The sequence below is a fragment of the Panthera tigris genome, chromosome D3, assembly GCF_018350195.1.
Source record: "Panthera tigris isolate Pti1 chromosome D3, P.tigris_Pti1_mat1.1, whole genome shotgun sequence".
NCBI lineage: Eukaryota > Metazoa > Chordata > Mammalia > Carnivora > Felidae > Panthera > Panthera tigris.
In genome coordinates, this window is record NC_056671.1 from 66396639 (window position 1) to 66421987 (window position 25349).

Here is a 25349-nt window from a genome sequence, read left to right on the forward strand (position 1 = left end):
GACAGTGTCCTGTCACGCCTAGTGCCCACAGGCAGCGCCTGTCACCTCAGACCAGGGTCTCTGTGCCTCTCACAACACAGAGCTGGTACAGCAGTTTGGCTGAAAGCACAGAATCTACTCCGACCGTCTGTGTGACCTGGGCAAGTCACAGGAGCCTCAGTTTCCTCTTCTGTAAAGTGTCCACCATGCTCCTTAGCTGTGGACACTATAAACAGGAGGACTATATTTCAGGGGGCAAGGGACCAATCAGATCAGCAGTCTACAGGGTGAGAATCCTTTCTCTTCTCACCCTCACTTGTTCCACACTGGCTTGCCCTCCTAACCCGTCCATAACGCATCTGGCCCTTGCTGGGTTGGATGTGGGTGGTGGAGGGGGGTGGTGGTGACCTTGTGAACTCCTAAAAGGGAGGCTGACCCATCAGTGTTGTTGGCAAGCAGCTTCCCGATGGGCACCTGCCAGCCTGGCTAGAGACCAGCACTGCCCAGTGTGTGGGTCACTGGCCCTTCACCTCAGAAACTCTTTGGGTACTTATTAAACACCCAGATTCCCAACCTTTCCTCAGATTCTCTATGGGATGAGTCTAGTGATCTAAATATTTAACTCAGACTTTACACTGCAGTTTGAGACCAGTAGTTTAAAAGTGTATGTTGCTAACTACAGATTGAAATCCATTAGCAGGTTATGGAATAAATTTAGTGAGTCATCACCAGTATTTTAAAAAAATATATGGAATTGAATAGAATCAAATAAAAAATATCACTGGACATCACACACAGGCTAAAATTTTTTTGTGACACTTGTTTCATATGTATATAAAGGTATATACAACTTACTCTAAGTCACAGTAATAAAAAAACATTGAAAACCCAGAGAAACAGTTTAAGTGGAAATCTACCCTATCTTGTGGTCTTGACCTCGAAAGGAACCACATTTAAAAGTCACCTTCTCACAGGTGGCCCCATCCTTCCCCAAATTTGCTCCAAAGCCAATGAATTTTCTTTTCATTTAGTATGATGGTTACTCTGCTGTAGAACCATAATACCTGTATTAACGGTAACTGCCATCTGCTGAGTACTTGCCAGGTGCCAGACTCTTTACTAAGCGTTCTACCTTCCTCATCCCCTGTAACCTTGACAATGACCTCCGGAGGAGATATCATTGTACTTTATTTTATAGATGGGGAAAACAAGGCTCATACAGGTAAAGTAACTTGCCCCAGATCATATGGCTGGTCAGAAGTAGAGCTCCAGTGTGAGCCCAGGCTTGTCTGACCCCTAAATCCTGTGTGGTCAACCTCTAAGGGTGCTGTTGTTGTGAATTGGAGGCGAATATTGCTCGCTACCTACAAGTCACAGGGCCTATGGCCTACGGGGGTGATGGCCATTCCCACAATGGCCTGAACAGGGCCCTCACCAAGGTTAAGGGAAACAGGCCATCAGGCAGTAATAGAGGCAACTTCCTCTGAGGTTTCTTGGGTGTCTCCCTGGTCTAAGGCCAGGAGGAACTGAACTTCCCTGAGACTCTCTGGCAGCAGGAGAAGCCCTAAAAATATCTGGGCAGGAACAGCCCACCCTTCAGCCCTCATCCCTAGGCCTGAGCTCAGATTTGCTTCCTGATTTCTAGTTCTGCCTCTGCCATTGAGGAGCGGTGTGTCCTTGGGCAAATAGATATACTTCTCTGGGTCCTTTTCTTTGTCTGTGAAATGAGAGGGTTTGACATAGAATCTGTGGTTTTCAGATTATTTAACTGAATTTAATTTTCAGTGGAGAACTTTTGTGGAGTTCTGAAAAATACATTTAGGACAAGGGGCGCCTGGATGACTCAGTTGGTTAAGCATCCAACTTCAGCTCAGGTCATGATCTCACAGCTTGTGAGTTTGGGCTCCGTGTAGAGAGAGCTCTGTGCTGACAGCTCAGAGCCTGGAGCCTGCTTGGGATTCTGTGTCTCCCTGTCTCTCTGCCCCTCCCCCGCTCATGCTCTGTTTCTCAAAAAATAAACGTTAAAAATTAAAAAAAAAAAAACATTTGGGAAGAATGCTCTGAAAAAACTTGACTTTTTAAAGCTGAGGAGTAGATCTGGATGGCACGAATTGGGGAGCTGTTCCCTCTCATCCTTTCCCTTCCTGCACCAGCTGCCCTGAGACACCTGCTTCGATACCAGCAATCCCTAGAACACAGGCTTCAGCCTTAACAGGACTCTGACATTCAGGGCTCCATGCTACGTGGAGCCTGTAAATTCAGACCATCACAATGGTCCACTTCCTAATTGCCCCATCTCTACTGTGTGGGCAGCACATTTCAGTCGGCCAGGAGGCAGTGCCATCTTGCTGTGTTCTTTTGGTTTCACGTGTATTGGGCAGCCTTGATGAACTGCCAAATCTAGTTCTAAGCCTTCCAGGCCCCTGAGAATGACAACTGGCCACCACTCCTGGGACTGCAGCTCCTCATTCCTGGGAGCTCCCTGGCTTTGGGCTCTCAAGACCTTTCCCAAACAAGGAAATAGGTTCTGAGCAGCAGACCCTCCTCTCTGGGCACTTACTCGGGGAGAGGGGCACTTTGAAGCTGCCTCCACAGCTCTCTAGTCAGAAAGGCAAGTCTCTCCTGCGCTGTGTGTGTGTGTGTGTGTGTGTGTGTCTGTGTGTGTGTGTGAACTGAGTCTAAGACAAAGGGCAAATGGACTTGCTTTAGTATGAGGCTAGAGCTGAATGTATTCAAGGTCAGGCCATACAAATTCAGGCCTGTCCTAGGGCACGAAGGGAGAAACAGCTACTTCTGTCTTAAAGTGTCTCACCCAGTATGCTGCCAGCTCTATGTACATCTGTCAGGTCAGTGTGTCTGTCCTAGACTGCAGGCAGCTCCTGGGGGCAGTGTCTACATCCAGGGTTTGCTTTGTATATGCAGAGATTTTACTAGAGGGAAATGTCACTTTGTTTCAGGCTTTGGACCAGAAAATATCTTGATGGATCGGGTCATTTCCAGTTTAATTGCTTTAGGCAAAAAAAAAAAAAAAAAAAAAAAAGTCATCACTGAATCATATCATGTAATTATGAGCTGTTTGGGGGAAATCTTTTGGTATGGCCAATTATTTGGTTAGAAAAAAAAATTATATTCTCTGGGTTTGGGTCTGATTTTAGCACATTTAAACAGATTTTTATAGTTTGGTTAATTTCAGTTTGGTTCTCAGTACCTAGTATGTCCTACATGTAAATGAACGTTTAATCCATACTTTCTGATGACACTGGAAAGGAAGTGTCAAAACTTCACCAAATTGTTCCCTTTCCTCCCCTGCTTTGGCTGGTGAGAGGCCTACATTTATCATCTTTTCAAGTCTCCACCCTCCACTCCCAATCAGGATAAAATCTTACAGCGGTGATTTCTTAGTCACGTTACTGACTGGACTGAACACTGGTGATGGGGCCCATATGACTTCTCACAGTTAGACTTTTGTCTTTCTTCCCTTATGGGTCTTATGACCATGTTGTATTATCATCTCTATTTTGCAGATGAGGAAACAGCCCCAGAGAGGCCAGGCTCTCTGCCTGTTGTCACCAGCTGGTTTGGGGTGGAGGTGGGACTAAATTCTCTATTTCCTTACCGTGGATCCAGGGCACTGCCCACAGCCCACGCAAGGCCCAGGGAACTGGGGAGAGGAGGTGCACCTGGCCTGGGGTCGGGGCTGGAGGAGGGGTTGGGGCCAAAGACGGGGTAGTGGGCGATGGGGTCTGGGAGGAGGGTCAGCCATGCCGTGCACAGTTCTTACATGGCGTGTACAGCCTCGTCTGAAGCTCCGCGTGGAAGAGGTCCCTGACGATGGCACCGTCGTCTTCATTCTTTGCCAGCCAGCGGCCACAGGGGAATGTCATGCACTTTCCAAGAGACGGGGCGTCCACCTCTACCCAGTCTACAAACCAGCCTGGAGCCTTGCCTGCAGGGAAGGAGACATGGAACCCACCACGGAGCTCTACACAGATGGTTTACTGTGGGTGACCTCAGCCACTCCAGACATGCTTCCCTGCCCGTGGCTGACGTCTACAGCTGCACCCGTGCCCATGCCGTTCCTTTCCCTAATAGCATTGCTAAATGACTCCTGTTGAAATGTGCACCCAGCTGAAGCTGGGTCACACTCCAGGCTGCTGTCGGGGAAATTAACAAGAGCAAAGGAGCCTGGGGAAGAGGTGACAGGAGGTGACGGCAAGCACACTGTCCAGGGTGGAAGGCACTCTAAAAAGGGAGCTCAGAGATGCCAGAGAGAACTTGTATTAATGGGGATTTTGTCATTTCACCCAGCGACAAGGATGACACTGTGAGCTCTCTGGCCTTTGGTCCTGGAGGATTCCAAGAGGGTCATTCCTGCCAGTTTGTGGTGCATGAAGGAAAGGGAAGTCTGTGAAGGACTGAGGGTCTTCCCTGGAAAAATGAGCGATCAGGTTTAAAGAAGGAAGTAGGAGCTGAGCAGAGAACCTGTCTCTCCATCCCAGGGGCTGGGAAGGTGTCCTCCTTCCTTAGCCTTAAAATACTTAAAGACCAAGAACACATGTCCTACTTCACTAAGAGAACAAACTTTGTCTGGCTGTAGTGTCAGTGGGTTCTGGGAAGAACAGACTAGATCCATGGTTCTCAAAGTGGAGTCCCCAGACCAGCAGCCTCATGTGTGCGAAACAGAAATGCTCCGGTCCCACCCCAGACCTGCTGAATCAACGCCTGTGTGGATGGGGCCCAGAAACCTATGTTTAACAACCCCCCGAGGTGGTTCTGTTAAGCAACAGAACCTGTCAGGAGCTCCTGGTTCTCAGGTCAGAGAACCACTGAGCTATACTGGGGATTCTCAAAGGTGGCTGCACAGTGAAACCACGGAGAGTAGAGGTTTTGGGAAGTCACTGGTGTCCAGGCCCCAGCCCAGGCCAACGAGACCAGAATCTTCTGCGTGCAGCTAGGGTTCCACTGGGTTGAAGGGTTTGAGGAAGTTGTGTCATCGTGGAAGGCAGATGACATTCAAGTTTCTTGCGTATTCTTTCCCAGACCCACAGGGACCTGTGTGTGGGCCTTATATTCTTAGCAGAAAACAGAGGGGGAGGGAAGCCAGACCTGTGTTGTCATGGCCAATCCTGACTTTCCACAGATCTCCCAGGTCCAGCGTCTCCACGGTGAAGATTTCGATGCTGTCCCTCTCAAACTTGTCGCTGTTGGTCTTGGAGGATTTCAGGAGGGTCATTCCTGTCAACCAAATGGCCCCCACACGACTGGCTGAACCTGAGACCTTCAAACCGAGCCGGACTACCCCTTTGGGTCCCTCCTTATAATGACCAAATTTTTCTAACTCTCATAAAATTTAGAGCATGCAATTACTATCCACCGGGAACCTTTGCACATTTAACAATTTGGGGTGTGTGTGTGTGTGTGTGTGTGTGCGCGTGTCTTTTTAGTGAGCTTTGTAATTAGCCTTCAAGGTGTGTATTTTTATTTCCAGTTTGTATCTAAAGAAAAGGAGGCACACCACGAGGTGAAGTACCGTATTCAAGATCATCCAGGAGAAAGTGGTGGGGTCCTAAGTCAGTGTTGACTGTGCCTCCACATCCCCCACATTTTTCTACATGTGGAGGAAGCCAGGGACAAAACCAGCCTCCCCGTGCTCCCTGGGGTCTCAGGGGCAGCCTTGAACAGAAGAAGAAAGCTGGCAGGAGTCACGGAGAAGAGACCAGTCACTGTTTGGACTGGGAGGCCCTTCATTGTGGTTTTGAAAGGTAAACGGAGTGATGTCTCCAGCAAGAGTACAGGAAATGGCAAAAAAGTTTCAGGAAGGCCTGGAGAAAGAATGACCATAGGATCAGGCACCATTACTTAAGGAGAGGACGCTGAAGGGAAGAGGATGCATATGGCTTTCAAACACTTCTGGGGTGGTAGACAGAGGAATGAAGACGGGAGAGGGGACAGGGGGCTCTTTGCCCCCTGGTGTACAGGAGAACTGGCTTAGTAAGCTTTAGGAAGAATCTCTAAAGGAACCAATGTTTACAATCCAGGTAGACAAGTCACGTCACATGGAGATTTTTAAGAAAAAGGGAATATGCCTTCCTCCAACAGCACTAGTTGAATGCAATCTGTCAGGACACAGAATCCGAAGCAGGCTCCAGGCTCCAAGCTGTCAGCACAGAGCCCAATGTGGGGCTCGAACTCATGAACTGCGAGATCATAACCTGAGCTGAAGTTGGACACTCAACCTATTGAGCCACCCAGGAGCCCCAAAATGGATACAGATTTAAACATAAGACCTGAAACTGTAAAACTCCTAGAAGAAAACATAGGAGAAAAGCTTTGTGACGTTGGTCTTGGTAATGATCTCATGGATATGACACCAAAAGCACAGGCAACAAAAACTAAAATAAACAAGTGGAGGAAGCGTCTGGGTGGCTCAGTCGGTTAAGCGTCTGACATCAGCTCAGGTCATGATCTCAGAGTTCATGAGTTCGAGCCTCATGTCCGGCTCTGTGCTGACAGCTTGGAGCCTGGAGCCTGCTTTGGATTCTGTGTCTCCCTTTCTCTGCCCCTCCTCTGCTCATACCAACCCCCCTTTCAAGAATAAACAAACATTAAAAAATTTAAAAAAAATAAACAAGGAGGATTGCATCAAACTAAAAAGTTTCTGCACAGCAAAGGAAACGATCAATAGAATGAAAAGGCAACCTACAGCATGGGAAAGAATATTTGCAAACCATATATCTGATAAGGGGTTCATTACCATAATATCCTATAACTTAATAATAAAAAGCTAATAACCCAATTAAAAAAAGGGCTAAGGACGTAAACAGACATTTCTCCAAAGAAGACATACAAATGGCCAACAGTATATGAACGAAATGCTCATTGTCACTAAGCATCAGGGAAATGCAAATCAGAACCACAATGAGATCTCACCACACACCTGACAGGGTGGTTGCCACCAAAAATGAAAAGACAACAACTGTTGGTGAGGATGTGAAGGAATTGGAACACTCGTACATAGTTGGTAGGAATGCAAAATGGTGCCGTTGCTATGGAAAACAGTACGAAAGTTCCTTAAACAATTAAAAATAGAACTACCATATGACCCACCAATCCCACTTCTGGGTATATATCCAAAAGAATTGAAATCAGGATCTTGAAAAGATATTAGCCCTCCCATTTCACTGCAGCACTATTCACAATAGCTGAGATGTGGGGGGAAAAAAACCCTAAATGTCCATTAACCGATGAAAAGATAGAAAAAAAATGTTGATATGTATACATACAATGGACCGCTCTTTGGCCTTAAAAAAGAAGGAAATTCTCCAATCTGCAACAATGCGGATGGTCCCTGAGGACATTACACTGAGTGAAATAAGCCGGACACAGAAGGACAGATATAGCATGATTCCACTTATACCAAGTATCCAAAATAGCCAAATTCATAAAATCAAAGGCTGGAATGGTGGTTCCCAGGAGCTGGGGAGAGGAGAGGATGGGGAGTTATTAAGCAACAAGCGTACTTTCAGGTTAGTAAGATTAATGAGCTCCAGAGGCCTGCCATACAGTCCATACCTACAGTCGACAGTGATGCATTATCCATTTCAAATTTGAGAGGATAGAGCACATGTCAAGTGCTCTTAATAAATAAAATAAAATAATAAAATAAATAAAACAATAAAATAAAGTAAAACAACACAGGGGAATTCTTCAATTATTTTTTTTTGAAGAGAGAAAAACAGAAGCATGACCAGGATTTCCTTGGAAAGTTCTGCTGAGTCTCCTAGTCTCCCCGGGGAGGAATGTGGGTGAGTCTCGCTCGGCCCCATGCTGCATTCTTACCAGTGTTGTCTTGCGTGCCAAAGAGCGTGATGAAGACGTTGGCATCTGTGCCTGCGTTCTTCTTGTCCCCAGTCTTTACGGTCACTGAGAATGTGGTAGATTTGTCTGCAGGGAGAGGAGTGTGGAGAAGTGAGTGGTAGACTGCCCCTCTCGTGGAGGGAGGAGGGAGAAAACGTACTGGGTACATTTCTACATGCACGGTGACCATTTCTAGGAATCACTTTACTTGTAGCATGTGTTGTTCTGCAGTTGCCTATAGTCTGGAAACTTCCTCAAGGCAGAGATGAGGTCTCCCCGCCTCCAGCTCACATAGGAATCTCTCAATTAATAGAGCTGTAGGATGTTTAGGGGAGACTTGGGGTGACTGAGAGTCGGAGGCTCATCAGCCAGGAGCCTGGTCTGACTTCTCCACTGGGAAGTTTTAGGGATGTAAGTTTCAAGGAAGGGAAGCATCCTAGAATTCTTGAAAGTTCATTCTTTCCCCTGACAAAAATGTATTGAGGGCTTATGGTGTGCCTGGAGGGGAGAGCACAGAACTAGATCGGAGCAGGCTACAACCTATTCTATTCTAGTCTAGTCTAGTCTTATTCTATTCTACTCTACTCTACCCTACCTATTCTTATTCTATTCTATTCTATTCTATTCTATTCTATTCTATTCTATTCCATTCCGTTCTATTCCGTTCAGTTCTATATTCCATTCTATTCCATTCCATTCCATCTCATCCTATCCTATTTCATTCCACTCCATTCCTGACCATAGCTCCATGCCTAGTCATGTGCTTTATACCCAGCCTTATGCTAGGCATGTGGGAATATGTCTCCTCACCTCCCCATTCTGGCCATGGAGGGATAAGGGCAGTACAGACACACTGCCAGAGGAGGGGTTGCTCAGAACCCACAGGAGAAGGGAACATGGAGACCGAGGGAGGGAGGCTAGAGAGAAGAAACCACCTCTAGTTTAGGAAACCTTTCTGCTCCAGGGCCAGGTTGTCAAGGGGGTTGTTGTCACCACCTCCCCCAGCCCCCTCATCCTCGCTCGGGGGCAGCACGTAGGACTCATCCACTGGCAACAGCTCCCGGGACAGCTGGCCATCATCCTCCTCCACTGCCAGCCAGCGCTGGCATGGAAAGTAGTACCTGTAGGAAGGGGAATGAGGAGAGTTTAGGAACGTCTCTTAGGAAAGGTTTCATTAAAAAGCAGTCCTGGGCTGCAAAATGACAGGCCCTCAGAGGCCCCAACACTCCCCTATCTGCCCCCCATCCAAAAGCATGGCCCTCCCATCCTACCCAGCCTGGGGGTCACCCTATGAGAGTCACTTGCATGGAGCAGAAAACAAACATGGGGACACGGTTTCAAGACCCCCCATTGAAAATGGCTGTGTAAGAGTTGCCTGGAGCCTATTAAACCTTCACTCAGGGTCATATTGGAGGTATCTAGAAGAAGTGCTTCCAGGGACTGTGCCAGCCTTTTCTAGAATTAACCTGGTAGCCAAAGCCACTTTAGCAGAGAGTATTGTACATAGTAGGTGTTCAATACTTAAGGGTTGAGTAAATGGATTTTAATGGAATGATACCCAATTATGCTTCTGGAAGATACAGAAAGTGTGGCTAAGGAATGGCATAGCAGACAGCTGGCGCCATGTAGGGAAGGGAGGTCCAAGTTAGACTCCTCAGTGTAGAGGCTGAGCCCAGCTAAAATGAAGACACCTAAACAAAGCAAAGGGGGGTCCAGGGATGATGGAGGTAGCAACATGAATTAATTAAGGACTCACCTCTGGAGCCAGACTGGGTTGGAATCCTGGCTCTGCCACTTATAGTCATATGACCTTGAGCCAGTTTCTTTACCTCTCTGTGTTAGGGTTGCCAGATTTAGCCAACAGAATCACAGGGCTCCTAGTTAAATTTGAGTTTTCGATAAGCAATGAATAATGTTTTAGCGTAAGTATGTCCTACCCAATATTTGGGACATACTTATACTAAAACATTACTCACTGCTTCTCTGGAATTCAAATTTAACTGGCCATTCTGTATTTTACCTGGCAACCCTACTTTGTGCTTCAGTTTGCCATTCTGTAAAATGAAGATCATATTGCTTATGTCAAAGTTGTTATGAGGTTTACGTGGGTTAAATGTTTTAAAGTGCTTCTAAAAATGCCTGGCTCTCGGTAAGAATTTGCTAGTACTATTGCTGTTGTTACTCTTATTGTACTTCCCTGTTTCTCCCCTGCCCATGCCTGGGGTCTCTGGAGCTTGTGGGCTGGACAGCTGGCCTTGGGCCCCCAAGCTCCCAGAACAACTCAGAGGGTTGGTGGATGCAGCCCATGTCTAAACTGGGGCCATTCTACCCAATATCCACCCCTTCCTGCCAGACTGGCTGCTTAAGATGCATTCAGGGACTGATCAGAGTCCCTGAGGAGAGAAGGAAGTCCCTCCTGGAGAGGAGGGAGCAGTGTAGGCTGGGGGTCTCATCCCTGTCAGAGCCCCACATTCCTCTAGAGACATTATTGCCTCCTAGGGCCAACACTTTAGAGAGGCATAACCTCAGCCCACACACGGGCTCACACGGGGTGCAGAAGGGCAATTCTGTGTTCATGGACACGGATTCAAAGGGTGGGAGGAGCTCAGTCAAGGGCAATATAGATTAAATTGCCTTTAAATTAGGGCTTAATGGAAAAATGTATATTGTTCCACTTTCTAGTCTTTAAGTTATGAATGGGAAAGTTACATTTTTTATTCAGCCAATTAACTTATGAATAATAGGCTTTGGCTCTTAATTATGGCCAATTAAAGGAGCCACAGAAATAAAGAAAGGAGTGGGGTTGCGGCAGAGGCGGAGACAAGGAGAGTGGGAAGCTGGAGCAGAACAAGGACAGAGGGAGAGAGAGACACAAAGAAAGAGTGGGCGACTTATCCCAGGAGAGAGAAGTCAGCCAGACGGAAGGGGTAAGGCCCAAGTCCGCCCACACCTGCTGAGCGTGTGCCTACTTGGGAAGCAGAGGCTGGCTTTCATGGAGCGACTTCTCCAGTGTCCCCGAGATACTTGTACTGGGACATTAAAGCCCCTCGGCATGCCCAGAGTGGCAGCATCTCTTCCCATCTCTTTTCTCAGATCCATCCCCCTGGAGGGCAGAACCTGAGCAGGGGCTGGGACTGGCCTGAGTGCTGGGCCTTCAGCCTCTAGCCCCATGATGCCAACAAGCACCCACAGAAGATTTAGCAGAGGATTCCCCTTCCCCTTCCCCTTCCCTCCCTTCCCCTTCCCCTTCTTCCCCTTCTTCCCCTTCCCCTTCCTCTCACAGCAGTAAGTCCTGCTTAAGCAGGTCTCTGGGTACCGTACCGGGGACGGAAATTGCCAGGGATTCTGAAGGAGCAAAGGAGAAGAGTGGCGAGTAGGTGTGCTGGCCAGGTGTGGCCACCACCCTGCTTAAACAAGGCCACTGGAAGGAAAGGGGGGGCTTGGGTGAGCAGGAGGTTTAAACTGATTATTGGAGCAAATCTTAAGTTTCACTCAAAAGTAAAAACTGAGGGGCACCTGGGTGGTTGGGTTGGTTAAGCAGTTAAGTGTATGACTTCAGCTCAGGTCATGATCTCATGGGTCATGAGTTCAAGCTCCGCGTTGGGCTCTGTGCTGACAGCTCAGAGCCTGGAGCCCACTTTGGATTCTGGGTCTCCCTCTCTCTCTCTCTGCCCACCCCTCCCCCCACCCCCGCACCCCTGCTCATGCTCTGTCTCTCTCTCTCCTTCAAAAATAAATAAGCTTTTTTTTTAAAAGTAAAAACTAAGGGGCACCTGGGTGGCTCAGTTGGTTGGGCGTCCAACTTCGGCTCAGGTCATGGTCTCACGGTTTGTGAGTTCGAGCCCCGCGTCAGGCTCTGTGCTGACAGTTCAGAGCCTGGAGCCTGCTTCAGATTCTGTGTCTCCGCCTCTCTTTGCCCCTCTCATGCTCATGCTCTGTCTCTCTCTGTCTCTCAATAATAAATAAACATTAAAAAATTTTTTTAAATAAAAAAAGTAAAAACTGAGAAGACAGAAAAACTTAATGTTGTAAAATGTATGTCATTTGGTATGGCCTTCCCCATTTTGTGCACAAGCGCTGGACCACATCAGGTCAAAGTCGACAGGTGATACTGGTGGGATGGCATGGCCACAAGAGCATGAATCTGGAACTCAGGAATTCAGGGTTTGTGTTTCTACTCTTCCCCTATAAAGCTACGTGGCCCCAGGCCCTCAGTTCCACCACTACAAAGGCTGGATAAAATCATCTGCGAGGTCTTTTGTGTCTCAATATTCCAAGGGCCCTGAAAGAGTGTGGGGTTCCAGAGAACATCCTGTCAGATGAAACTCCAGAGGAAGAAGTCCAACAAGCTTTCTGTTCAACTCTCACTGAAAAGCCCACCCAACAGCATCTGTCTTTAATGAGGATCTAATGACACCCTCAAGCCACCAATCAGAATGGGAATCTCTATCTTCGGGCGGAAAACACGTAGAGAAAGCAAAATATACCAGGCTGAATATGGGCAAAACTCGGGACACTAAATATATTCCTAACTTTTGCAGCATTTGCCTCTTCCTCTTTGAACTTGAGTGTATTAGATTTTAATGCAGATCAAAAAAAGCAGCTAACCTCTTAAAGGAGGAAGGAAGACATGACACAACCTCACTTCCTCAACAAGTCAAGAGCTGTGGAAAAGAGGGAGAAAGCAGAGCCCGATGAGTCAACGACTTAACAAAGATGTGTTAGTTCAAAACAATGTACCCCTCCTGCCAAATCCCACCATTTCTGTCATGTGTTCTGAAATCCAAACATCCGAGGTTCATAGCTTTGGCTGTTAGGAGGACTTTGAAGTTTTAAGTCCTTGCTAATATGATTAGAATCTCTGGGCTGTAAGGAATCTTTAAGTCAGTGGGTGATTTGTCACACCTCTTTCCACTACAAGAACGACCGTGGAAACATGTGTTGAGGAAAACGTCCCATCAGCCTGGGTCGCTGAGCGATCACATTGAGCAGAGTCCCCCGATGCCCTGTCCTGGACATGCAGGGTGAGCAGGAAATAAGCTTCTATTGTGTTAGGACACGACATTTTAGGGCCATTTGCTACTCAGCACAACCTAGACTATTCTGACTGGTACGACTGGAGATATAAATTGTGGGCACTATTCTCAAATAAATGGTCACGGAAGTGATGAGGATGGAAGAGTTTGCCCAGAGCATAAATCTGTGTCCCCCATTAGGCAAACTAACCCCGTGAGCTCGGGATCTTCTTGCTTGTTGCCATGGTCACAGTCCCCACATACACCGGCAGCCATAAGTACCCACAGCATTGGAAGGCACTATCTCCTATCAAGGTGAAATGTTCTCATTTCCTCCTTCAAATTCTTGCAGTAACTCCAAGTTTCTTAACCGGCCACTATCCTTTCCTTGAAGATGCATTTTCTTTCTTTCTTTCTTTCTTTTTTTTTTCAACATTCCCCTTAGAACGTGCTACCTAAAGCCAACCCAAGCCTCCAGGAATTATCTGAGCAGAGGAGAGGGGGTGGGAACAGCCTCTCTGCATTCCAAATACGGCTACCAATACAAAATCAATCTGACACTTTTTTTAACTTTTTTTTTTTTCAGAGTGGCGAAGGGGTGGGGCTTCCCAGGCTAGAGGAGGCTGGAGGAAGCCACAGATAAATTTCCCCAGCTTCACCATCTTCTTCCTAGCCCAAAGGACCAGAGAGGTCCTTTCTTGAGGGAATGTGAGCCTGTGTGCGGAGCCCCAGTCCACCCACGAGGGACCTCAGACCCCAGGACCACCCACTCAAAGCCACCCTCGGCTGCAAACCACCGTTCAAAAGCCTTTTCTGAATCATCTTGACTGCCTCCTGCCAGCTTGGGACTCCTACAAAGGACCTCAAGCACTCCCTACTTGAAGAGAAAGAATGCTCTCCTTTTTTGGCAATTTGCATTGTGGATCAATCCACCTCTGCCCTTCCCCTCCCACCGGCCCTTCCTCCAGGTATTTCCAGTCAGGCTCAGCTGCTCTCCAGAACCGGCAGCCTTTGGAGGCCAAAGGGACTGGGCATGGCCCCACTGCCACCCTGCTGAGCGCTAGCCTTGTCGGGGCATCAGAGCCCTGAGCCACTCTGAATCCTGCTTGGGTGACTTCAGTGTGGTGGCAGGGGCTCCAGAGATCACATCCTCTTTAATCTCTCTGCCTCCAGGCCAACATCTCTCATGAGTGCCTCCCTGCTCCTTCTCTGTCTTCCTACCTCGGCCTCAGAAGGCTCTCTGGGAGGGGCACCTTGGTGGCTCAGTCGGTTAAGCGTCCCACTTCTGCTCAGGTCATGATCTTGTGGTTCACGAGTTGGAGCCCCATGTCAGGCCCTGTGCTGACAGCTCAGAGCCTGGGGCCTGCTTCAGACTCTGTGTCTCCCTCTCGCTCTGCCTGCCCCCCTGCCTCCTCTCTCAAAAATAAAAACATTAAAAAAAAAAATTAAGAAGCAGGCTTTCTGGAAAAGCTGGCCAGCTAGGAGCCTCTGGCTGTGGAGCGGCACCCCCCACCCCGGCCTCCCTTCCCAAAGTTCTTGTCCTGTTCCCTTCATGCACGAGTCGGACAGAATTACCCACCACCTGCCGTTCATGCCCCTTGTGCCCCTCAGCTCCCACATCACACGGTTCAGCCGCTTTAGTGCCCTTTGTTCCAAACACCAAACATCACGGTTTGTGAAGGCCCATCTGAAATGTCACCTCGGACAGAGGAGCACCCTGACCCCCTCCTCACCCCCCAGTCCCTGAGCCCCATTTGGGGGGCGCCACCCTGAGACAGCGGCCCCCTCGCTCTGCCTTTCCTGCTGCCCAAGGAGTTCCTTCATAATCCCGCTCATGCCCGTTCCTTCCTAGCTATGCAGCCACTTTTAGATGCCAACTGACTGGGTTCTTACTGGCACAGTGCTACCTTTTGCCGGGTGCCAGGCCCGGCGCTGGCCCTTACACGGGTTATCTTAATGCTGTGTGGGAGTTTTATTATCCTGTTTCATGGATGGAAGAACTGAGGCTCAGAGGGCTTAAGTGACTTTCCCAAGGCCACACAAGTAAAGAAAGGAAGAGACAGGAAATGAACCTAAAACATCTGCCTCCTAGACCATCACAGTTTTCTGTCGGAACCAGCCGCTTGACTCTCCGCACTTAGCATGGCATGTGTTTGCTGAATGAATGAATGAGTCAACACAGCAAATGTGGTTTGTATTCATTAGTTGATTTAGTAAGTATTTATGGCAAGCCTGTTGTGCACCAGGCCCTCTTCTAGGTGCTGGAGAGGACACTGTAGGGAACAAGACAGGTGAAATCGTTACCTTAGGCAGGGACCTTATATTCAGTTGTGGGGAAAGGAACAATGATGAAATACTGCAGTCGATTGTAGGTCAAACGTTAGTGACGTGCAGAAAAAGAAACAAAGGAAGAGAAATAAAAGGTCCAGGGTGGGAGGCTTGCTGAGCAGATGACCGTTGAGCAGAGACCTTACCTAGAGAAAGCATGAGTAAGCCACTAGGGGAAGGAGGACCAGGGAGAAGGGACAGCACATGCAAAGGCCCTTGGCTGTTGGGCTCAAGGAACAGCAAGGAGTGAGCAGGAGGGAGACCAGGACCAAGAGTTAAGGAGGGGGTGTGGGGCAGGCCACTGGAAGTTCTCTGGCTCTCACCTGGGGGTGAATGGGAGCCTCTGCAGGTTGTTGAGCAGAGGAGGAACACACCCCTGACACAGGAGGGGCCAGGGTGCAGCAGAGGGACCAGGCAAGAGCCTCTGACCAGGGCTGGTGAAGATGGGGAGGTGGACCCTGACTCACACCAACAAGACAGGATGACGAGGGCGGGGGAGGTGATGAGGGGGCCAGGAGTGGGGGAGGGAAGGAAAAGAGAAAGGGAGGGAAGAAAGGGGATGGGGAACGAGAGGATACCATTCACGAGAGCGATAAAAATAGAAAATATTTAGGCATAAACTTAGTACGACTGTAGAAAATTGTAAAGCATCACTGGGATACCAGAAGGAACAATTGGATAAATGGAAATGCGCCCCTGGGGCAGCACTTAATATTCTAAATACACAATTCTCCACACATACGATTAATGGCATAACCATCAACATTCCAATGGGATTTTTTTCTTCAAATCACTTAATGTCTTGATTTGAAAAGGCAAGAAAAGCTAATATTTTTAAAGAATAATGGAAAAGGACAAGTACTGACAGATACTAAAATAGATTATAAGGCTACAATAATTTACAAATTGTTGGGCTGGCCCAGAAATGTCAAATCAATGGAACAGAGTTAACTGACCCTAACAGAGCTCTAAGGGGAAGCCAGGGATATTTGGTCTGTTCCTGTCCTTCTGTTTTTGCCAGTACTTTATCCTTTCCCAGCTTAAATGCCTTAGATTTTCAGAACATCTTGAGAAGTAAGCTGGGCTGACATCATTAAGCCTATTTATCAGAAGAGTGAATGAAAGCCCATAGACACAGAGCACTTAGTTCAGGGTGACCTGGTAAGTTTCTGAGAGAGGACTACCACAGCTCAGGACCCTGGTTCCCGGCTATAGCGTTGTCCCACTGCCCTTCTCTGCCGTCACAATGACCTCACAGAAAGCCAGGACACCAGGCCATGTGAGAGGTGTCCTTTGGTGTCCCCATCTGAGGCAGTCTCTTGGGCTGGTGGGGCGGGGTGGAGGTGGGAGATGGGGTGAGCCTCCTCACCCCTTGCCCGGCACAGAGAGTAGCCCAATAAGAGGGCTTGCTCTAAGAGACACCAGACTGCAGACCAAGAAGTTAAGTCAACGTATGTTTGTTTATTGGGTGCCCGCTACATTCCGGACACTGGCGGGCACTCAGCAGCCCTACAACACACTCAGGATCTTGCCTGCCTTCCTCTCTGTCTGCCCCTGCACCTCCCCATCACACCTCCAGCCTTTTTTCATGTCTATTGCTCCGTGGCCCCTTTTGCTCAAGAGGCAATGGGGCCTAATGATGGAGACGCACCAGACTCATCATTGATGGTCTGGAGTTCTGATCTTGGCTCTGGCATGAATGGGCTCTGGGGGTGTGGCGGCTTCACCTCCTTGGGGCATGGTTTCTTCACCTGTCAGGAGGATAATATGCCTTCCTCAACCTAGCTCCTGGTGGTAGCTGGGAATCCTGAGCAGGGGCCAGCAAACCATGGCCTGTGGGCCAAATGTGGCCCACTCACCTGTTTATGTACATCCCACAAACTAAGCATGAATTTTACATTGTCTTAAGTTTATTTATTTTGAGAGGCAGAGGGAGAGAGAGAATCCCAAGCAGGCCCCACACTGTCAGCACAGAGCCTGTTGTGGGGCACAAACCCACGAACCTCGAGATCGCGACCTGAGCCAAAACCAAGAGTCGGATGCTTAATCGACTTAGCCACACAGGTACCCCTGAATTTTACATTTTTTAAATGGCTGAAAAAAAGAAAATCTAAGGAACATTGTTATTTTGTGACATGTGAAAATGACATGAAATTCAAGTTTCAGTGTTCACGAATAAAGTTTTATTGGAACACGGCCACATCCACCAAGTATCACCTGTGGCTGCTTCCCTGCTGCAAAGTCAAATAGATCAACTATGACAGAGACCAAATGGCCCCAAAACCTAAAATATTTCCTATCTGGCCCTTAGAGAAAAAGTGTGCTTACCCCTGGTCTAGAACATTAAAACATTGTACTGGAAGCCGCTTCATATGTGGAGACACGGATGAGTGAGTAAGTGGATGGAGACTAGGCCAGTGGAGGTCTGACAGGGACAGGAAACCCGACCTTCTGAACTGATGGATCTCAAGAACTAGATTGGAGGTCCTGTCACCTGCCAGGGCAGGAACTCCAGGGGGCTGCCCAGTGAGAGGGGAGAGAGAGAGGCAGTGCCCACCCAGCCAGCCACAGGAGCCAAACTAACATACAGCCACCACCGACCCCCCCCCCCCCAGCCTCAGACATCCCAACCACCCCACCCTCAGCCCTCTTCCCAGGACTAAGAAGCAGGCATGGCCTTCCCCATCTCCCCTCAAGCCCCACTCACGTGACTTCATTGTTCATGTCGGTGATGTCTATTCTGTCCAGGAACCAGCCCGGTCTGTTGCCCGAGTTGTCATGGCGAATCCGAATCTTGGTCAGAGCCCCCAAGTCAATAGCATAGATGGTGAAGGTATCTGTCTGGGAAGGGCCAGAGAAGCACTCAGAGGGATGCCCCCCCGCCCCGAGACATGGTGCGCCCCACCCCCCCTACACATCAGCACCTGGGGGCCGGCAGGGAGACCCAAACCATTGAGGGAAGGGGGTGTGGAAACCTGTGGCAGCCAGTTGACCGTGTGTGATCTGCACTCTTTTATAACCTGCCCACACCAGGGGTCTTTTCACTCTGTGTCCCAAAGGGTGGCAGGAGGAGTGGGAAGGCCAAGAAGGTGACCGTGAGGGGCAGAGGAGAAGGCAGGTGGGCTGGCTGCCCGCGTTTGTGTTGTGGGGTGTGTGTGTGTGTGTGTGTGCACCTGTGGAGGGCCTGTTGTTGGGTGTGTGCTGAAACCCTGTGCTATGTGTGCACATGTGTGCATAAGCCCCTTCAGCCACCCATTCTAAGCACCTGGGATGAGCCAAAGTGCAAATCCAAGGTGATTTACAGAATTCAAAGTGTAAATCCAAAGTGATTCACAGGAACAGGAGACTTGCACTCCCTCACCATGTGAGTAGGAAGGCCGTGCGTGTAGCCCAATATACGCGTCTGCACTGCAGGAGGCAGGCGACATCGGGACCTGATAAGGGATTCCTCTCGGCTGTAACTTCTTAAATTCTTTATATTGAAAAACAATCAAGTCTACAGAAAATTTGCAGAAACAATACGATGAAATTTTATATGCCCTTCACCTACATTTTGCAATATTTGCTTTCCCTGTCTCTCTCTTTTGCTATTATTTTTCTGAAACGTTTAAAAGTAAATGGCTGATACCATGATTCTTCACCTCTGAATTCTTCATCATAGCTTTCTTAAGAACAGGTGATTCTCATATAATCCCAGGACAATTACCAAACTCAGGAAACACAATACTATCGACACAATACTATTATCTAACATACAAGCCCATATTCAAATTTCATCCATTGTACCAGTTACGTCCTCTATGACAGTTTTCTTCCAATCCAGGATCATAGTGGCTATGGAAATAAACCCTAAACCTCAAGTCATGGCAAGGCAGTATTGAAAGAAAAAGCAGGCAGCCTCTGAAAGAAATCAGAGGAGCCCAGGAGTACTTTCATGGGTTTGGTTTCTCTTCTTCCTCTGTGTGGATGAGGAAATGTGGCTTTGGGATCAGGGGCAGGAATGAGAAAGGTGAGCTGGGGACAGTCTTCCAGCCAGAGAATATTGTAACATCTTGAAGGACAAAGATGACAGCTGGATTTTTCACACTCTCCCCACGATACCTGGAAGAGGGGTGTGCGTGCATTTCTCTCACTGCTCAGAAGCCTTCGTGGCTCCTGCTGGGGCGGGACCAGGACTCAGTCCAGGCTTCTCAACCTTCTTTCAAGGCTCTCATGCCCCACCCCCCTTAACTGGGCTCATCAAGCTTCCCAGAGGCAGTGCGCCCCCTGGCTCAGCGTTAACACAGCACTGTGGGAAGACTCCCTGTCCTGGAGCTGGGCCTTCCAGATTTCCACCCCACATCTCTGTCCCCTGGACCCATCCTCGGGGAACACCTCTCACGGTAATCGTGGGCATCCACCCCACACTCACCCACCATGGCCCAGTGTACAGCTCTCCTTCCTACCATGTTTTCCCCAAAGAGCCGTCGACACTTCCTCCTTGAACCCCCCTGCTCCACCCCCTCAGCGCCTGAGCATCTGCTACCTGTAATATCTCTGGTCAGTTCCTGTGGGCTTCGTGGTGCTCGACGCTCCCCTCCCCGGCCTATCTTATGCCCCCCACCACAAGGCGCCGGAGCTCACAGAGGAACCACTTCGATTACATCTGGGTGGACTCAACAAAGCACCCTGCCGGACACCGTGCTGGTGGGGGTGTGGCCTCCGGAACCAGCAGTCTCCACCACCCACGCAAGGGCCAGAGAGCCCCCACTCTACCTGGCCCTGCTCAAACTTGTTGGACTTGTCCGACTTCTTCAGGGGCCGCTCGCCTGTGTCCCCGTACTCCTCCCCGTAGATGGTCAGGTAGACATTGGCATCGGTGCCGGCCTTGGGCACATTCCCTGTGATTACCTGGACCTCGTAGGTGTTGGCTGGGGACAGAGAAAAACGTGGCGTTGAGGACACCTAGGCCTCGGGGCGGACCTGAGGCTCAGCCTCTCGGATCCAGCCAGCTCGTGGGAGCGGGAAGGACCTACAGATTCCTCCACATCTGCACTAACCTGGAAAGAACCTATCCCTCCCCACTGCTCAAGACTTTTCTTTGCCATGAGGCCCAGGAGCCTGAGAGTCAAGGGGAGACGCCCTTGGCCGCCCTCCTACGTTACATCCCACTTTCAGTCATCGCGAGCTACATCCAGGCTCCCCCTGAGAGCCGCCCAAGGGGCAGAGCTAACCCCAGGCAGAGGCCTGTCACAGGTCAGGAGACCCACTTGGGAACCATGACGGGTGCCCTGCTATGGGGCTGCCACGTGACTGGAGAGCTAGACACCCCCCTTCACCGGGCCCCCTTCAGCGGACCTGCAGACCCCTCCTCGGGCTTACGCTCAGGACCCGGCCGGCCTGCCGGCACCAGCTCCACGACAAGTTCATTGTCCTCCTTGCCCCGGGCCAGCCAGCGGTGGGCTTCGAACTTGTACTCCTCAATCACCTCCTGCATCCCCGGCCCAAACTCCTCCTCTTCCTCCTCCTCCTCCGTCTCCTCCTCCTCCTCCTCCTCCTCCTCCGACGAGGACTCCTCCTCCTCGTCCCCCTCGTCCTCCTCGTCGCTACCCTTCTTCTTCTTCTTCTTCTTCCTCTGCAGCTTGGCCTTCAGCCGCTCCTTCTTGAGCAGCTGCCGCAGCCTGTCCTTCTCCTTCTTCTTCCGGGCCTCCTCCTCGGGCGTGAGCTCCACCTCCCGCACCACCAGGTGCCGCAGCCACAGCGTGTCCACGAACCAGCTGGGCCCGAAGCCTTCGCCCGTGTGCCCCAGCCGGATCTTGAAGACCTCACCCACGTCCGCCGCCTCCAGCTGTGCAAAGCGCAGGGCAGTGGCTGGGGGGGCCCCTGGCGTCCTCCCCACCTCCCCTGCGCAGCCAGGCCTGGGCCTGTGTGCGGAGCCCCGGTGGGGAGGCCCGGGGCCTCGAGCTCACAAGCTTCCACCAGCTCCCTCTCTCTCAGCCTGCTTGTTCGGCCGGCCTTCCAGGACCTCTTGCAGCCCCTCCTTCCACCCACACCTACTTCCTTCTAACCCCTGGGTCGTGGTCAGGATGGTCTCCCTGCCTCTCTCCCTTCACCCCGCCCCACATCCACACATGCACGCACACACACATGCACATCGCACTCATTCCTGTCACTCCTGGTTCCACACCTCTGTTCATGCACTCCCCTCACCCAGAGTGCCTTTATTCCTTCCTCTGCCTCCAAGGAAATCCATTCATTCCATTTCCTGAACCTTATTACTACTTTCCTTTTCAGTTTGTGCTTTTCTGGATTCTCTTTCCAAAGTTTTTTTCAGCATGAATCATATACAACTTTTGTATGTAATGAGCAAGAAAACTGTTATTTTTCAAAAATACACCCAACCCCCTCCCCCATGTCCCCAGGGACCCCAGGCCTCTCCCCCAGCACAGGCTTCTTCTTTCCCTGGCAGTGCAGAGGGAGCCCAGACCTTGGCTGTGATTCTGGTCTGTCCTGGATGCCCTCCCTGTCCACATGAGCTGCTCCCCGCCCACCTGAACGGGGAATTACTTGAGACAGGGACTGTTCTTTCTTGCTTCTCTCTGGCACAGGGTCTGGCACAGCGTGGATGGATTTAGCCTTAGCTTTTCTTCAGATTAGGTCCTCGGCCTTCGATCTACTTACTCTGTTCTAAGCCTCACCCTGCAGCGAGGTCTAGCCCCACAGAGCTCAGGGGAGGGTCCACATGGGGTACCTGCTGGTTGAGCCACTCTGTTCCCCATTCTGATGGGCCCCTTCTGGGTGTCTGACACTTTTCAAAGCCTGGTGCCACCAATTTTTCCACATGTGTCCTGGTGACTGGGGACCTGAGTTTCTCAGTGCCCCATAACTGGAGTCCAGGTCTAGATAAGAACTCAGGTCTTCTGACTCTGTTCATGAAGCCACAATGTAGGCCAAAACCACCTTTCTGAGAAAGTTATCAGCCAAAATGAGAGCCCAGGAGCCCTGAAGGAGAGGCATTTTTCCCTCTCAGCTACTTAGGGGATGGGCTCTGGGCCTGGTAAGTTCGTTCTTCAGCACATTAGATCTCCTCCCCAGCATTTTCCAAGTCAGAGCATCCCTGCCCTCAACCTCTCCAGTCGGGCCTGCTCACCATCCCCTCCTCCCACATCTGTCTCCTCAGCACCCATGCGTCTCCCATGACCGCATTCATGACCGCATCACTTCCAGCCACACAGCATGCTGGCATTGGAAGACGCTCTGCTCTGTTCCACCCCCACAACTGGCCACAATTTCCTGAGTACGTACCCTGACCTTCACCATTTTGACCCCTCTAAGGACTTCGAAGCAGGCTAGGGAGGCACTCTAAGGCTAGGTTTGAACGGAGGAAGAATCTGAGGCTCAGAGAGGTGAAATGCTAGGGCCTCTACCTCCTCAGCAGTGTTATGGGGGGTTGGCCTCAGTGAGGCCCCCTCCAGCACCAACGTTCCATATGCCCTGACCCAGGTCAATCAGACCCTGCCGGGCACTGGGGTAGGACTCTTTGCCGAGGGCCAAGTGACCTGAGGCACACAAACACACACAGAGCACCCAGCACGAATATGCTCCCTGCACACACATACCTGCTTACACACACACACACATGCATACACTCACTCACACGCACTAGTATCCCACAGGAAACATTCATGTGTCCCCCACAGGGCGTCACACCTGCATTCTCCTCCCCTGCCAACAACATGCTCACATTCTCATCTTTTTCTTCTCTACTCAAAGGGAAGTGCAGAATCCTGGGGCATCGAGAATGCAGCCAGGAGGCTCCTCCCCAGATCCTGCCTCGAAGTGTGGCCCTGCCCACAGGCGGAGAGAGCTGTGGAATCACAGGCTGGCAGTGGATGCAGTAACCAGGGGCTTCAGGCCATATTTTGTCAAATTAGAATCATCTACTCCAGCGGTTCTCGGAATTGGCAGCTTGTTAGCCTCCCGGCAGAGTTTTCAGAAGCATACCCCGAAAACACATCCCACCATAGAGGTTCTGACTTAACTGATCCGGATGTGGGCCAGGCAGCACTTTTTTTTTTTTCTTAAAGCTCTCCAGGTGATTCTAAGAAGCCAGGGATGAGAACCACTGAGCTAGTCCAATCCCTTCATTTTGGGGCATCCCCTGGCCCTCTGTGGGCACTCCCGCTGCCTTACCCACACACACCTGGAACGTGTCCTTGGATGCCCGCTCAAAAACTTTCGAGCGGCTGGACAGGAAGAGCACGTCTGTCTTGCCGTCCTCGCCATAGATCTGCACGTAGACTCGGGCAGTGGTGCCTGCACCGCCCACATCCCCCGTCCAAACCTCAACCTCATAATGGACCACTGGGTTGGCACGTGGGGAGAAAACAGGACATTCAGTAATATTAATAATAGCAGTGATAGCAGCAAAGCCAACATTCCTGACCCTGTGCCACGCCTGATGCTTCACGGGCACCATCTCATCTAACCCTCTCCGCAGCATCGAGATGAGGACTATCAGTGCCATTTTGCAGGCTGACAAATTGAGGCTTAAAGGAATTGAGTAGGTGGTCGAAATGGCAAACTCAAGCAATCAGACTCCAGAGCCCAGTGATCCACTGTACCACACGCGACTTCCGGAGCCAGGCATGAGGAGTCGTTAATACACCAGTGAGCACTCGCTGCTGTCTGCCGGCCCCTGGGCAGACACCACGGAGTAGAAAGAAGCAAAGGCTTCCTTATGTTCAGTAAAGGACAAGGGACTGAAATTAGAATTTTCTTTCTTTCTTTCTTTTCTTAAAATACATACATTAACATGGGGCTTGAACTCATGACCCCAAGATCAAGGGTTGCATGCTCTACCAACTGAGCCAGCCAGGGACCCCTGAAATTATAATTTTTATTTAAATATATGCACCTTTCAGATGACATCAACAGATACATCTACACCCAGAGAGAGTTGTCTGTGTCCTAAGTAATACGTTAGTAAGCAGTTAGAGGGTGGAAATGTGTTTGAGGTGTGCACCACTAGGTGTGCACCATTTCTGACGATGAGGGAGATGTCTTCCAGAACTATGGGATCATGGTTTTTCAGCGACTACTGTTAAGACTTACCCTCGCAGAAATGCCATAAGATGATATCGTGATTTTTATTTTCAAGGTAAGATTGTTATTTTCAACAAGATGGGGTCTCTTCCATTACCATAGCAATATGAGAGATTTGGGGCAGAAAGTAAGAGGACTGGCTGAGAGCCTAAAGAAGTTGAACTAGAGATACCAGGATCAGCTGGCAGTGAGGGTAGGCAAGCATTTGCACAAGGGGGATTCAGTAAAAGCTGGCATTCTGAATGGACAGAACCCACAACCTCATTCCCTCTGTCAGATCCTAGAGCAATAGGCAGCCAGAATTACACAAAACTATGATAAAAATGACCATTCAGAGAGCAAGAACCAGCTATTGGAAATCAACATGTGGTAGCTGAAATAAAATAGTCCATAGTAAGGATAAAGTCAAGGACAGCTCATAAGAACAATAGAGGAAATTTCTCAAGAACAAAATAACAAATGATAGAAAGGTAAGAAAAGTAGAGGAATTGCAACATCTTACCAAGAAAATAGAGGATAGAGAGTTAGAAATTGTTAAAGAAATACCCATAAAAGTCTCAGAATTAAAAAATTCTCCACAGAAGGAGCCCGTGATGAATCCAGAGTAATGGATGAAACTAAAATCACAAAAGGCAGTGAGGACATCATGAAATTTCAGAATGCCAGGTATAAAAATAGGATCCCATAAACTTCTAGAGAGAAAAAACCCTAAAGGGTTGGATAACAGAATGGTATCAGACTTCCAAACTGCAACACTGGGAGTTAGAAAATGGTAGAATAATTCCTTCTAAACTTTAAGGGAAAATGAATTCTAACTAAGAATTCTATAATGAGCCAAATTCCTGATCAATTGTGAGACATTCCCAGACATGCAAGGTCTCAACTTTTCTCTTCCATGCACATTTTCTCAGGAAGCTATCCAGTAGAAATGAAAAGAAGGCAGAAACCAAAGAAGAGAAAGACATGAAGTCCAGGAAATAGGAAATCAAAAAAGAAAGGAATTTCCAAAAAGATGGGCAAAAGGAAGTCCCAAAAGGACAGCTTCATGGCAGCCTAGAGAGCAGGAGGACAGAGGTTCCTAAAGGA

The 25349-nt window shown here is 49.4% G+C and overlaps 1 protein-coding gene across 2 annotated transcripts in view; it reads right to left on the minus strand.

The window, feature by feature from the left end:
• Positions 1 to 25349, minus strand: part of LOXHD1 (lipoxygenase homology PLAT domains 1) — a 162658-nt gene that overhangs the window by 46314 nt on the left and 90995 nt on the right. The window contains exons 18-25 of one of the 2 annotated variants that reach the window (XM_042962467.1): positions 23362 to 23522; positions 20541 to 21006; positions 19935 to 20089; positions 17887 to 18020; positions 8788 to 8957; positions 7819 to 7923; positions 5086 to 5214; positions 3761 to 3925 (exon numbers count right to left, since the gene is read on the minus strand). In XM_042962467.1, the coding sequence (XP_042818401.1) occupies positions 3761 to 3925; positions 5086 to 5214; positions 7819 to 7923; positions 8788 to 8957; positions 17887 to 18020; positions 19935 to 20089; positions 20541 to 21006; positions 23362 to 23522 (1485 nt within the window). Of the gene's footprint in view, positions 1 to 3760; positions 3926 to 5085; positions 5215 to 7818; positions 7924 to 8044; positions 8395 to 8787; positions 8958 to 17886; positions 18021 to 19934; positions 20090 to 20540; positions 21007 to 23361; positions 23523 to 25349 lie in introns of those variants that run through there. The other variant, XM_042962466.1, reaches the window with a different exon arrangement.